The sequence below is a fragment of the Salvelinus fontinalis genome, chromosome 24, assembly GCF_029448725.1.
Source record: "Salvelinus fontinalis isolate EN_2023a chromosome 24, ASM2944872v1, whole genome shotgun sequence".
Taxonomy (NCBI): Eukaryota; Metazoa; Chordata; class Actinopteri; order Salmoniformes; family Salmonidae; genus Salvelinus; species Salvelinus fontinalis.
The window spans coordinates 30367279-30382748 of NC_074688.1; the positions used below are offsets into that span (position 1 = coordinate 30367279).

The 15470-nt window shown below is 45.0% G+C and overlaps 1 protein-coding gene and 1 long non-coding RNA gene across 2 annotated transcripts; both read right to left on the reverse strand.

Annotated features, from left to right (window-relative positions):
* Positions 1 to 583: 583 nt before the first annotated feature.
* On the reverse strand, positions 584 to 7210 carry LOC129822280 (2-hydroxyacyl-CoA lyase 2-like). Its single transcript, XM_055880425.1, has 14 exons — positions 6690 to 7210; positions 5972 to 6173; positions 5681 to 5808; positions 5222 to 5472; positions 5030 to 5129; positions 4769 to 4866; positions 4549 to 4685; positions 2981 to 3115; positions 2752 to 2866; positions 2403 to 2572; positions 2135 to 2205; positions 1939 to 2010; positions 1738 to 1843; positions 584 to 1608 (listed from the first exon to the last, which is right to left on the reverse strand). The coding sequence occupies exons 1-14, from the start codon at positions 6795 to 6797 to the stop codon at positions 1430 to 1432; spliced, it is 1872 nt and encodes a 623-aa protein (XP_055736400.1). The 5' UTR covers positions 6798 to 7210; the 3' UTR covers positions 584 to 1429.
* A 2341-nt stretch (positions 7211 to 9551) lies between these two features.
* On the reverse strand, positions 9552 to 11348 carry LOC129822654 (uncharacterized). Its single transcript, XR_008754501.1, has 3 exons — positions 9995 to 11348; positions 9776 to 9880; positions 9552 to 9635 (listed from the first exon to the last, which is right to left on the reverse strand). It is a non-coding gene; the product is annotated as an uncharacterized LOC129822654 (long non-coding RNA).
* Positions 11349 to 15470: the final 4122 nt, after the last annotated feature.

Here is a 15470-nt window from a genome sequence, read left to right on the forward strand (position 1 = left end):
TACCTGGTAGGTTCCAATAATTTGTGTGAGATTGAGGGCATATAGTTTAGATTGTAGGATGGCCGGGGTGTTAAGCATATCCCAGTTTAGGTCACCTAACAGTACAAACTCTGAAGATAAATGGGGGACAATTAATTCACAGATGATGTCCAGGGCACAGCTGGGGGCTGAGGGGAGGGGTCTGTAACAAGCAGCAACAGTGAGAGACTTTTTTCTGGAAAGATGGATTTTTGAAAGTAGAAGCTCAAACTGTTTGGGCAGACCTGGATAGCATGACAGAACTCTGCAGGCTGTCTGTGCAGTAGATTGCAACTCCACCCCCTTTGGCAGTTCTATCTTGGTGGAAAATGTTGTAGTTGGATGGAAATTTCTGAATTTTTGGTGGCCTTCCTAAGCCAGGATTCAGACATGGCTAGAACATCAGGGTTGGCGGAGTGTGTTAAAGCAGTGATTTTTATTTTTTAGGGAGGAGGCTTCTGATGTTAACATGAAATCAAGGCAAATGTAAGGTGGACTTCAATTTGCATGATAATGCAGAACTCCTTAAAATATAAATAGAATATATGAAATAGTATGAGCAGTGTAATAAAATGTTATAATTTATTCAAGATTATAATGACCACTACCCAAGTGGTAAAATATGATAACATCTTCCAGTTTTAAATAGGGCACTCCTACTGTTATAATTAACTTTTGAATCAACATCTTCTATTTGTGTATCCATTCTGTTGATTGATGTATTTGTGGAGTCTTACAGTACATTCAAGAATTAAAGGCATACAATCATTAATTCTATACCATTTAAATTAAAAACTACAGTATTACAATTGTATTTATTACCTTGATGTTAACCCTACAAATCCTCCTGCGGCTTGTAGCTTAGTGTATGATGCATTTTCATAAATATTTTTTGATAAATAAAATTGAACTAGGCAAGTCAGTTAAGAACAAATTCTTATTTACAATTACGGCCTAGGAACAGTGGGTTAACTGCCTTACTCAGGGGAAGAACAGATTTTTACCTTGTCAGCTCGGGGATTCGATCTAGCAACCTTTCGGTTACTGGCCCAACACTCTAACCACTAGGCTACCTGCCACCAAATATCCCTTTTTTAAATATCACTTTTTCAAAATAAATGACAAGTTTCAAGGTAGAGTTCAGTAAATCAATAGGCTATCCGAAGTCAATATACATTAATTGGTTAAAAGTGTATATTTCAAGGATCAAAAGGCTGATAAAAGATTGAGAAGAATGAGTTCCTGAATTGTTGAGGTTCCCAGAAATCACACTTTTCTTCACAAGCAAAATGCAGCAGTTGTACTGTTCAACAGCATGTGAACAGAGTTGGGTTTCTAGGCAAGGTGGGAAGGTTTTAGGACCCACAGGTCCAGACAGAGACCCCAGAGGTTGTGGTCTGTCTGAGCTACTCTACACAGAGATGGAACCCTCTCTGAAGTTGGTCTTCCCTATGAGAACATTGAGTAGTGTGGCTCTCCCCTCTCGGGTCTCCTTCTGTGCCTCTTTTATGATGTCATCCAGCTTGTCCTCGTCCTCGCGACCAATGAGGGTGCCCTTGCCTCCGTAACCATCTGCAACTATGTGGTAATCTAGGGAAGGGGAGAACAGACAGCATGACATCCAAAGACATGACATGGGCTAACAGAGACCTTGCATGTGTGAGTATAGGCACTAGAGATCCCCAGTATGGTGGCACAGTAGGCCAACATATAAAAGACCTGTGAAGGCCAGGCCACAGGCCACGCTGCTGCCCAGGATGGGAACCTGCTCCCTGGAGATCTGGCTCCAACAGGCATCGTTCCCCACCAGAGCAATTACTGGCGTCTGGGAGAAAGAGGGACAAAGCAGATGAATCATGCATTCAGACCAGTTTGTTAGTTGATAAGTTGGTCTGAATGGTGAATTGGTTATTACTGTACCTTGTGTCTGGTAAAAGTGTCAAATTCTGCAACACTGTATCCCAGGGAACCATCGCCATAGATAATCCACACCTCAATGAGAAACTTAAGTCAGCTAAACTCAGCCAAAAATGGTGTTTCACAACATGAACAAACCGAAAAACCTAAACCCCTATAAAACAGTGACGGATAAGGCCTGCTTGGTATTCTACTGTACCTCTGACTCAGGCCGACACAGCTTGGCTCCCAGAGCAAACCCTCCTCCAACACCAAGGGTTCCAAATGCTCCTGTTAGAATGACCAACAACATCAGGTAATCATCCATTAAGATATCAAGAATGTCCCGTTTTCAAATTAAATAAACAAGTCCTATTTGTTTTATTGTACATGTTAATACCCCTCTTACGCAAGTGACCACAATCCTATAACACATTTCCAAAAATATTGTCTATTTGTATTTAACACTGTCCACTGAGGATCTTGACCTGGATCCAGCCAGCGGAGTGGGCCCCTTGGTCTCATGATGTAGGCAGCACTGCCCACAAAGTCGCCCCCATCCGCCACTATGATGCTGTCGTCAGCCATCAGCTCATCCACACGGTGCAGGACACTCAGGGGGTTCAGGTGGTGGTCCGTCTTCTCATCAGCCTTCCCCCTGCACAGAAAACACACAGCGCAAAACACACTTTCACAGGGAACTAACACAACCTGTACTGTCTGTGTTTGGTGCACTAGATGTACTGATTAATTTGCATGAAGGTTATTGGTTATGTATAAAAAGAAAAAACAAAAAACAGTTGGCTTTCTGCCCAACTGGCTGAATAAATTGTGTACCGATTAGCCTTCTCTTTGGTGACGTCTCCTGCTTTGAGCCTCTGTGGCCAGTCCTCGGGACATTTGTGGCCCATGAGGCCTTTGGAGAGATGGAGTAGGAAGGAGCCTACATCTCCTAAAAGACAAACAGACATTTTAGTCTCCACAAGATCAAATAGCCAAACAGGAAGTGGCAGCGTTTTGTGAAAGCAAATAAGATTGATTGGACAATTCAGACAACAGTACCAACCCTGAATGGCCACATTGGGCTTCCAGAACATGTCAGAGTTCTTCAGAAGTTGAGTCTTATCTCTGTTGACGGCAATGATCTTGCTGCGCCTGTTCAGCACTCTGCCGTAGCTTAATCGGAAGTCACATACAGTTCCTGCAACACATACCACCATTGTGAGACAGCCTCAAAAACAACAGAAATTGATGAAGTGATTGTTGGGGCTGTCTTGTTAAACTTCAGTGCAGCTATTGACATTATCGATCATAGTCTGCTGCTGGAAAAACATGTTATGGCTTTACACCCCCTGCTATAATGTGGCTAAAGAGTTACTTCTCTAACAGAACACAGAGGGTGTTCTTTAATGGAAGCCTCTCAAATATAATTCAGTTAGAATCAGGAATAGGGTAGCTGTTTAGGCCCCTTGCTTTTTTACATTTTTACTAACGACATGCCACTGACTGAGTAAAGCCAGATTGTCTATGTATGCGGATGACTCAACACGTCAGCTACTAAAGCGACTGAAACACTCAACAAAGAGCTGCAGTTAGTTTCAGAGTGGGTGGCAAGGAATAAGTTAGCCATAAATATTTCTAAAACTAAAATCATTGTATTTGGAACAAAACTCACTAAAACCTAAACCTCAACAAAATTTTGTAATAAACAAATATGGAAATTGAACAAGTTGAGATGACTAAACTGCTTGAAGTAACCCTGGATTGCAAACTGTCATGGTCAAAACATATTGATGCAGTAGTAGTGAAGATTGGGAGAAGTCTGTTTATAATAAAGCGATGCTCTGCCTTCTTAACAACACTATCAACAAGGCAGGTCCTACAGGCCCTAGTTTTGTCACACCTTGACTGCTGTTCAGTCGTGTGGTCAGGTGCCACAAAAAAGGACTTAGGAAAATTGCAATTGGCTCAGAACAGAGCAGCACTGCTGGCACTTGGATGTACACAGAGAGCTAATATTAATAATATGCATGTCAATCTCTCCTGGCAGAAAGTGGAGGAGAGATTGACTTCATCACTACTTTTATTTATGAGAGGTATTGACATGTTGAATGCACCGAGCTGTCTGTCTAAACTACTGGCACACAGCTCGGACACCCATGCATACCCCACCAGAGGTCTCTTCACAGTCCCCAAGTCCAGAACAGACTATGGGAGGCACACAGTACTACATAGAGCCATGACTACATGGAACTCTATTCCACATCAAGTAACTGACACAAGAAGTAAAATTTGATTTAAAAACAGATTAAAAAAAAACACTTTATGGAACAGCGGGGACTGTGAAGCAAAACAAACATTGGCACAGACACATGCATACACACGGTAACATACGCACTATAAATACACATGGATTTAGTTCTGTAGATATGTGGTAGTGGTGGAGTAGGGGCCTGAGGGCACAGTGTGTTGTGAAATCTGTTAATGTATTGTTTTAAAAATTGTATAAACTGCCTTAATTTTGCTGAACACCAGGAAGAGTAGCTGCTGCTTTGGCAGCAGCTAATGGGGATCCATAATAAATACAAACAACTGTATGGAGACAAGATTTACAGATGGCAGTTTGTGTCTCACCTGCTAGCAGCACAAGGTCTGCGTCCTTTAGGGCATATTTCCTGTTCTGTCTGATGTGCAAGGGACTGTTCCTACCCAGCATGCCACGGGACATTCCCCCCAGGAAGCAAGGGATGCCCAGGGACTCCAGGGCTACCCTGTAACAGGACAACTATATGAATTGGCATTGAATGGACCAAAAGTCTGATGATGTGTAATATAAATGTGGTTGTTGAAATACCTGATGTCATCTGCAGGTGTTGGAGGTAGTGTTGCCTGGCTCCCCAGTAGGATAACAGGCTTCTTGGCTCTGCTCACCAGCTCTATACACTTTTGTACCTGATGTCAAATCACTAGAGATTGAGCCACAAGGGTTACATAAAAACATGCCTTCATGTCTATGTGGAAATCCGTAACTGGCTAGTACGAACTGACTGGTTCTACCAAATTAAGCCTTTCTCACTGTTGTTAGAGAATGACTGAGGTTTAGAGTTAGTCTTGCCTGATCGTCTGTGGCCTGAGGGATGTGCACAGGGAGAGGTGAAACATCTCTGGTTTCCCAGGCCCCAGCAAACAAGTTCTTTAGGTGATTGTGGAGGTACCTTATGGAAGAACATATACAGTATCTGTTACTTTCACAAATCACTAGGGATGTGTGAAAGCATGGTCAAGCACAATCCTGCTGATTACTTACCAAGTGACAACTTTCCCCATTATTCCCTTGGGAGAGTTTTTCACTCCGAACTCTTTGGACACCAGGTGGAAGGGGTAGAGTGTGTCAATGGGGAACTCTATGAACACAGGTCCTGGAGTTCCAGACTGGGAAATGGCCAGGGCCTTCCTCATCGTGGGGACGATCTCCCTCACACTCCTCACCGAGGCGCAGAACTTACACAGCGGCTTGAACAGGGACATCTGGTCAATGTCCTGCAGCGCTCCTCTACCCTGCACAACAGTTCACCAAGAGGTCAAACCTCCACAATGGATAGGGAGAATCAATATATATTGTGCTCACCCACAGTCACTCAACTGTACAGTGCAAGATTATGGTCATTATTGAGTCTAACTTGCTATTGCAGCGTAGCCTTAGTGTTAACGTTAGAACTAGGGTACCCCCATGCTGCTACACCAGTAAAAGGCCTCAGACTCTCACCTGAAGTAGTGTTCCAGCAGCGCCCCCTATGAGAAGCAGTGGAGACTCGGCCATCTGAGCGTTCTTTACTGCTGTGACTGTGTTAGTCAGGCCTGGGCCAGCAGTCACTGCAGCTACACCTACAGTGCCTGTTGGAGGGAGAATCACTGACAGTGTCAATGCTACAGTATGAACACATGAGTAGACTACAGTGTCCTAAGCAAGTTAAACCAGGTCCAAACGGTTCAGATGGACAACTGTAATGCAAGGTATTTAGGATTTTATAGTAGGTAATGTACGGTACTAGTTTACCTGAGAGCCTAGCTACAGCATCAGCTGCAAAGACGGCAGTAGCCTCATGCCTGGTGTCCACGATGCGGATGCCCAGCTTCTCGCAGGCCACCAAGATGGGCGAGATGTGCCCCCCCACCAGGGTGAAGACAAACTTAACACCATGGGCACGCAGAACCTCTGCCACACTCTCCCCACCATGGCGAGGGCTCTGAGTCTCAGTCTGGGGGAAGAATTAGAGGACTCAGGTAAAGGACTGAACAGGCAGATCTCAAATCAGGGTCAAGGACAGTGTATAGTTTAATTTAAATAACTGCAAAGTTTTGTTGTAAACTAGAAAAGGCTTATTGGTTATCTATATATCATTATCTTGTATTTAGCAATGAACTGCATATTGTCCTTGTAGACCTAATGCTCCTTATGTAGCCTATTGTATAACTTCTGAAGAACCTGCACTGTGTCGTCATGGCCTTTGTGTTAGATAGCCACAAGGCAGTTCAAAGTTCTCTCACATACAGTAGGGTTACCTTTCACCTACTAGATGAGTATCTGAGTCTTATGTAGGTTCACTTAGGCTAGGTGAAGAAGCAAGTGAGTAAAATAACACTGTAGTAAGGTATGAACAAGTTGTTTTGCTTCTGAGAATACCAGGCTGCATGTGAGTTTCACAGTTGAGACAGCAAGTGAGCAGGCTGACACCAAATTAGAATGAAACATTGTTTACACAGAAGTGACTTACCTTATGAAACAACTGATACAGTAAACCAAGTTTATACGCTACAAATACTAGTCCTCCGAAGGTAAAACCAACAGAGCACCCCAGCGCGGTGGCAATCTCCATTTCCATGCGAAATGTGTCAAAATACTGAAGCGAGTCCTAAAATAAAGCAGTATCCGTTTTGTGGATCGAATAGCTCTCCAGTTTAGGCTGCTGTTCATTCAATGCACAACCTAGTAGCAGTACAATTTATAAACAGGCATTTCAAATGCACAATTTACTAGGCTACTGTGCAAGAAACGCGTGGAAAACCAGACTCCACCCGTTCGTGCAATGAAACTAACCATCGAATTTTAAATTGAAATGACCAATGATCGCTATTGCTCAACGTTGTAACAAAGTTCCGCAAACGTCGCAAAATGACAATTCACGGGCAATAACGCAGTGGTCCGCAACTACCGGAATCGTGAATAAGAACAGCGCGGAAGACCCGAAGCGAGAGGGATAACTGGGCCCGGAATCTGACCTCTCCAGCAGGTGGCGTTTTATCTATTTTTTCGTTCACCAAGCGAGTTTTTGTATGTAGGTCAATGAGTGTCGAGTTTCGTTGTCAAAAAATTGCATGGCTTATTTGATCGAATATACATTTCGTAGTAATATGGTTGTTAATAGTGTACTAATATAAGTAAGACACGTGACATCCCGGCAACTTTGAGAAAAAACACTTTATATCGGAGTTGTGCCAGGTCATAGCTAGTTACCACAGCCGCAAAGTCATGAAGCACGCCCATTTCTACAATGTATTTTCTAAAAATGTGATTTTAAACCTATCCCTAATCTTACATTAAACCCAAACACCCCCCCCCCCAAAAGAAAATCATGCATTTTTTACGATATAACCATTTTGACAACAATGTAGATTAAACAAGTAAGAAAAATGAAATAGTAACACAATAAAATAACAAGACTATATAGGAGTACCATACTGAGTCAATGTGCAGGGGCATGAGGTAGAGGTAATTGAGATAATAGGTGCATGTAAACTCAAAAAAGAAAGAAACCTCAGTCTGATAAAATCAAATCAAATCACATTTTATTGGTCACATACACATTGTTAGCAGATGTTAATGTGAGTGTAGCGAAATGCTTGTGTCTCTGGGATGAAGGTGTCTCTGGGATGACCGTCCACATACAGCCTGCCCTGGAAGAAACCTGGGAAGGAAGGCTTTTGGGGGACAGAGTTCCACTGGCTTGTTGCACTCAATCTGAAACATGGGAGGAGATTCCCCATTTAAATAAGATGGGGCAGAGCTACAATATGAGTCATCTAAACTTTAAAGGTCCAATGCAGCCATTTTCATCTCAATATCAAATAATTTCTGGGTAACAATTAAGTACCTTACTGTGATTATTTTCAATAAAAAAAGTAACAAAAATGGTTTCTTAGCAAAGGGCTATTTCTCAAACAACAATTTTGCTAGGACTGTCTGGGAGTGGTCTGAGTGAGGAGGGGAAAACTGAAAATTAGCTGTTATTGGCAGAGGTTTGGAACTCTCTTTCTTATTGGTCTATTAACTGATTTACCATATGGTGATATCACCATGTAAGGCCATGACTCCATTCCACCAAAACAGCCTGAAATTTCAGGAGGTATTTTCAAACAGCTCTTACACTAAAAGGGTATTATGTTAATTTTCACAATTTCGCAGTATTATTCCGACCTCATAGTGTGGAAATATATATAAAACACAGGAATATCACGTTTATGAATGCACTGGGCCTTTAAGACAACCTGATATGCCAGTTAAACTTGCATTGACAACAGATGACAAACTGTAAGAGCCAGAATGGAAGTTATTGTTGTATAAACTAAATGATCAGGACAAACCTCTTTAGGAAGTTTGGCTTCATATCCAAACAGTAGATTGTAAAGCCCTTTAGAGGCACGTGGTTCAATACAATGACTCCCACCAGACCAAGAACAGGGTGATATGTGATTAAAGATTAAGAGCTGAATGAGCGAGTATCAATACAATACAATTATTCCAAGACCTCATGGATACTGTCGCTATTTGTTGAGCATTCAGGTCTATCCACTTTAACGACTATAAACTGATGTCACAGCAATAAAGGATTACAAACAAAGGTCTACAGTGCCTTCAATGTATGCTTTCTGCCATGGAATTCGGATTGTTAAAGTGGTAGCAACTAAGAATATAATACCTTTTCACTGAATACCTTTTCACCCCCTTCAATTGAAAATACATAAAACATGTGGAAACCACTAATTGAAGCACTTCAGTCAACAATGCATTGGACACAGAGACAATAGAGGAAACTTGGCTTTCAGTTGGACTGCAGAGAGTAATTGATCATGTCCAATCTTCCGCTGTGCTATAGGTTAAGCAGCATGGACTTGTTTTCCAATAACAGGCAGGTGCAAAGTTAGTGATTGTGATTCCTCTTTGTCAGAACAACATTTGTCTGAAAACTTTCTGTTGGAATAATCCTAGTACCTTAGTGACAAATGCATTTATCAGCATCACCAGAAGCTTTCACCTCTAACATGGTGTTGAATATTAACTAGCCCGTTTTGAAAGCAGCTCAGCAGCACACCTATAGCCTGAATCTAAACACAAAGTATCACTATACCTTTCCCCATCAGGCAGTGTAATCTCCACAATTTTATAGTCCAAAACTCCAACAAAGTGTCTGTCTACAAACACCTCGAAGACAGGCCAACTTTATTAGTACAAATTATGTATTGTCATACAGTGTGCACCATTTACTGTAGTAAAGTCATGCCATGTCGCTGTGTCTGTCTGTACTCACCAGGGCTCAGTCTCTAACATTTGTCTTGGAGTTCAGAAGGCCTCTGCTGCTGATGGTGGTCTCATATTGAGTGTAGCCATAGAACTGACCATTGTTATTGTTCTCAATGTTGACAGGCCCCTCTGACTTCAAGGGCTTGATGATGAAACAATGTTAATGTGGTGCATTCAATTAAATAATGACCATTATGGAATCAACATCAACCCTTGAGTATTGCCAACTTGCCAAGCAGGCCAGGTCACAACAGACAGTATGCTACTTGACCCCTAACTCACCTTGTCAGTAAACTGCAGGCTCTCCCACAGTGACAGATGCTTCTGAATGATGACAGGCTCATACTCTCCCGGCCTGGAGAGAGGGAGCCTCAGGAAGCTTCTCATCTGAGACACACAGATACACTCCAAGCTAGACAATTTAACAAATTAAATATGGGGCCTGTTATTTTCCAAAACGCAAATAGTATTGTATGTGGATGTTTGAAAGAGAAAGCTTACTGTGAAACTGGCTGAATAAATTCCTCAGGAGCTGATACTTGGTGGTGTAATCTCCAGCCTCGGATAACAAAGCATCATAATCAACAAAAAAAAAAAAGATTCAGATTCAGATGACAACATTTTTCTGGTCAAGGAAATGTACATTTGGAAAATGTCAGTTCAAGGGATACATAAAACTGGCTGAATAGCTTCCGACTTGAGGTTTGTAGGTGCCAAGGTTCACCACAGCTCCATTCATGAAGCCAAAGCTGGTTCCATCATGGAACATATAGAGGTTGATGGATACACCTGGCTCCAGTATCTTTGACACCACAGCCAACATGTCTACCAGAGGAGACAGACTAAATCAATACTAGACGGTCGCCACATACAGTCCTTTGCGTGATGGATGGATGGTCCACTGTGGGCTCAGTTGGTGGAGCATGGCACTTGCAATGCCAGGATTGTGGGTTCAATTCCCACGGGGCAACAGTACAAATGAAAACTCACTACTATTTTATTTAACTAGGCAAGTAAGTTTATAACAAATTCTTATTTACAACAACAGCCCAGGAACAGTGAGTTAACTGCCTTGTTCAGGGGCAGAACAACAGATTTTTACCTTGTCAGCTCAGGGATTTGATCTAGCAACCTTTCAGTTACTGGCCCAATGCTCTAACCACTAGGCTACCTGCCACCCCAGTCACTCTGGACGAGAGTGTCTGCTAAATGACTAAAATGTAAATAATAGATTAACTTTAAGCGTTGATATAACTAGGGGTTATATGACATGATTTTCATCTCGTTTGTAATGTATTGATTTGGAGGGAAACATACCCTCTGCTGGAAACACATGGTGAGATTCACTCCAGACATCGAACCACCCAAACCAGTACTCCATTAGAAGCAGAGGTTTCTGGGGCTACAGTAAGGGCAAAGTCACACTTAGTCTTTGGACCACTATGTTTTCACAGATGCAAGACAAAATAGAAGAAAATACAGACTCATTGGCACTATACCTGCATGTACGCTAAATATTGTATGGTTCCGTTTGCCAGTCTTTGAAGGTTTACCGTCTTGGGAACTTAAGAGAGGAGGGGCTAAGAAAAAAAACGTAGCCCCTCCCGGTTGTCTAATGTCAGCAGGAGTTCATTGATCCCTCTGGATAGAGGAATAGAGCTGGCCAAAGGAGATAAAGTTTCACTATACATTTAGAGGTCACTGCAAAAGTCTATACTGGGCATATAATATTATGCAGATAGTGAGAAACAGTACAGTATCACATTACCTCCTTCATAAAAGGCATGTATCGTTCATCCTTTGCATATGAGCCGTACTCATTCTCCACTTGAACTGCAATGATGGGGCCTCCCTCTTCAAACTACGAACCTCTCTGCGAACAGATATCAGGACTTGATAGCTTGGATAATAAGGTCACTTATTTACGTACTTGTAGAGGCTTAATTATTGGGATGAGTTTGTTAAGGAAAGGTTTCTCTGCTTCTATGAAGACAGAGTAGGTTGTTCTCAACTTCATGTTTTTGTCACGGAACAGCCAGCCTGTAACGTTCGTCTTGTGGTGAATGAGCGGACCAAGGCGCAGCGGGTGATGAATACATAATGATTTAATTAGACAAGACGAACACTGACACGAAAAACACTCAATGATTTACAAAACAACAAACGACGTAGACTGACCTGAACATAAGAACTTACATATAGACGAAGAACGCATGAAACAGGAACAGAGTACCTAAAACGAACGAACAAATGAAACAGTCCCGTGTGGTATACACAGACACAGGAACAATCACCCACAAACAAACAGTGAGAACAGCCTACCTTAATATGGTTCTCAATCAGAGGAAACGTCAAACACCTGCCTCTAATTGAGAACCATATCAGGCAACACCTTAACCCAACATAGAAAACACATAACATAGACTACCCACCCCAACTCACGCCCTGACCAACTAAACACATACAAAAACAACAGAAAACAGGTCAGGAACGTGACAGGACCCCCCCCTCAAGGTGCGAACTCCGGGCGCACCCCTAAAACTCAAGGGGAGGGTCTGGGTGGGCATCTGTCCGCGGTGGCGGCTCCGGCGCAGGACGAGGACACCACTCCACCATTGTCTTTGTCTCCCTCCTTAGCGTCCCTTGAGTGGCGACCCTCGCCCCCGACCATGGTCCAGGAACCTTCACCAAGGCCCCTCCTAAATAGAGGAGACAACTCAGGACAGAGAGGTAGCTCAGGACAGAGAGGTAGCTCAGGACAGAGAGGTAGCTCAGAACAGAGAGGTAGCTTAGGACAGAGGGACAACTCTGGACTACTGGCAGCTCCGGACTGAGTGGCAGCTCCGGACTGAATGGCAGCTCCGGACTGAATGGCAGCTCCGGACTGAGTGGCAGCTCCGGACTGAGTGGCAGCTCCGGACTGAGTGGCAGCTCATGACTGGAGGGCAGCTCATGACTGGAGGGCAGCTCATGACTGGAGGGCAGCTCATGACTGGAGGGCAGCTCATGACTGTAAGGCAGCTCATGACTGGAGGGCAGCTCATGACTGGAGGGCAGCTCATGACTGGAGGGCAGCTCATGACTGTAGGGCAGCTGATGACTATAGGGCAGCTCATGACTGTCTGGCGGCTCTGGCAGCTCCTGACTGGCTGGCGGCTCTGGCAGCTCCTGACTGGCTGGCGGCTCTGGCAGCTCCTGACTGACGGAAGCCTCTAGCGGCTCCTGACTGGCGGACGGCTCTAATGGCTCGGGACAGACGGGCGGCTCTGAAGGCTCGTGGCAGACGGATGGCTCAGATGGCGCTGGGCAGACGGATGGCTCAGACGGCGCTGGGCAGACGGATGGCTCAGACGGCGCTGGGCAGACGGATGGCTCAGACAGCGCTGGGCAGGCAGGCAGCTCAGACGGCGCTGGACAGACGAGCAGTGCAGGCGGCGTTGGGCAGACGGCCGACTCTGACCTGCTGAGGTGCACAGTAGGCCTGGTGCGTGGTGCCGGAACTGGTGGTACCGGACTGGAGACACGCACCTCAAGGCTAGTGCGGGGAGCAGGAACAGGGCACACTGGACTCTCAAAGCGCACTATAGGCCTGGTGCGTGGTGCCGGCACTGGTGGTACCGGGCTGAGGGCACGCACCTCAGGGCGAGTGCGGGGAGAAGGAACAGTGCGTACAGGGCTCTGGAGACGCACAGGAGGCTTGGTGCGTGGTGCCGGAACTGGTGGTGCCGGGCTGGAGACACGCACCATAGGGCTAGTGCGTGGAGGAGGAACAGGGCTCTGGAGACGCACAGGAAGCCTGGTGCGTGGTGTTGGCACTGGTGGTACTGGGCTGGGGCGGGAAGGTGGCGCCGGCTATACCGGACCGTGCAGGCGTACTGGCTCCCTTGAGCACTGAGCTTGCCCAACCTTACCTGGTTGCATGCTCCCCGTAGCCCGTCCAGCGCGGGGAGGTGGAATAACCTGCACTGGGCTGTGTTGGCGAACCGGGGACACCATGCGTAAGGCTGGTGCCATGTACACCGGCCCAAGGAGACGTACTGGAGGCCAGATATGTAGAGCCGGCTTCATGGCACTTGGCTCAATGCTCAATCTAGCCCGCCCAGTGCGGGGAGGTGGAATAACCCGCACCGGGCTATGCACCCGTACAGGAGACACCGTGCGCTCTTCCGCATAACACGGTGTCTGCCCGTACTCCCGCTCTCCACGGTAAGGATGGGAAGTGGGCGCAGGTTTCTGACCTGCCCTCGCCACACTATCCTTTACACCCCCCCCCCCCCCCCCCCCCACAAATTTTTTGGGTGTGTCTCTCGGGCTTCCAGCCGCTCTGCCTTGCTAGCGCCTCATAATGCCGCCTCTCCGCTTTCGCTGCCTCCAGCTCCGCTTTGGGGCGGCGACACTCCTCTGGCTCTGCCCAGGGTCCTTCTCCGTCTAGAATTTCCTCCCATGTCCATTCCTCCTTGTACCACTGCTGCTGTCGCTGCTGCCCGTTAACCCGCTGCTTGATCCGGGTTTGGTGGGTGATTCTGTAACGTTCGTCTTGTGGTGAATGAGCGGACCAAGGCGCAGCGGGTGATGAATACATAATGATTTAATTAGACAAGACGAACACTGACACGAAAAACACTCGATGATTTACAAAACAACAAACGACGTAGACTGACCTGAACATAAGAACTTACATATAGACGAAGAACGCATGAAACAGGAACAGACTACCTAAAACGAACAAACAAACAAAACAGTCCCGTGTGGTATACACAGACACAGGAACAATCACCCACAAACAAACAGTGAGAACAGCCTACCTTAATATGGTTCTCAATCAGAGGAAACGTCAAACACCTGCCTCTAATTGAGAACCATATCAGGCAACACCTTAACCCAACATAGAAAACACATAACATAGACTACCCACCCCAACTCACACTCTGACCAACTAAACACATACAAAAACAACAGAAAACAGGTCAGGAACGTGACACAGCCGAAAGGAAAAAAACGGTATAAGGAGGTCTCATTGAACATTCAACATTTTGGCTTGGGTAAAATTGGACTAACCCCTGCTACAAAGTTAAAGGCTTAAAGTAATGGAAACAACATGTGCAGCACTCCTAAGTCCCACTCAGCACAGATGTAGGGTCCTGGATGCAAAATCACCAAGAGCCCCAACTCTGCTGCTAGGCTGATGTATGGTGCATTTGGAAAGTATTCAGACCCCTTGACTTATTCTAAAATGGATTAAATTAAATGTTTTCCTCATCAATCTACACACAATACCCAATAATGACGAAGCAAAAACAGGTTTTTAGAAATGTTAGCAAATGTATTAAAAATAAAAACTGAAATACCTTATTTACAGAAGTATTCAGACCCTTTGCTATGAGTCTTTGAGCTCAGGTGCATCCTGTTTCAATTGATCATCCTTGAGATGTTTCTACAACTTGATTGGACATGATTTGGAAAGGCACACACCTATCTACACAGTGCATGGCGGCGCAAAAACATGAAGTCATGAAGTCGAAGGAACTGTACATAGAACTCAGAGACAGGATTGTGTTGAGGCACAGATCTAGGGAAGGGTACCAAAACATTTCTGCAGCATTGAAGGTCCCCAAGAACACATTGGCCTCCATCAATTTTTAAATGTAAGAAGTTTAGAACCACCAAGACTCATCCTAGAGCTCATCCAAACTGAGCAATCGGAAGAGAAGGGCCTTGGTCAGGGAGGTGACTAAGAACCCGATGGTCACTCTGACAGAGCTCCAGAGTTCCTCTGCGGAGATGGGAGAACCAGACTAGTCAGGATTGAGGGAAAGATGAACAGACCAAAGTACAGAGATATCCTTGATGAAAACCTGCTCCAGAGCGCTCAGGCGAAGGTTCACCTTCCAACAGGACAACAACCCTAAGCACACAGCCAAGACAACACAGGAGTGGCTTCGGGACAAGTCTCTGAATGTCCTTGATTGGCCCAGCC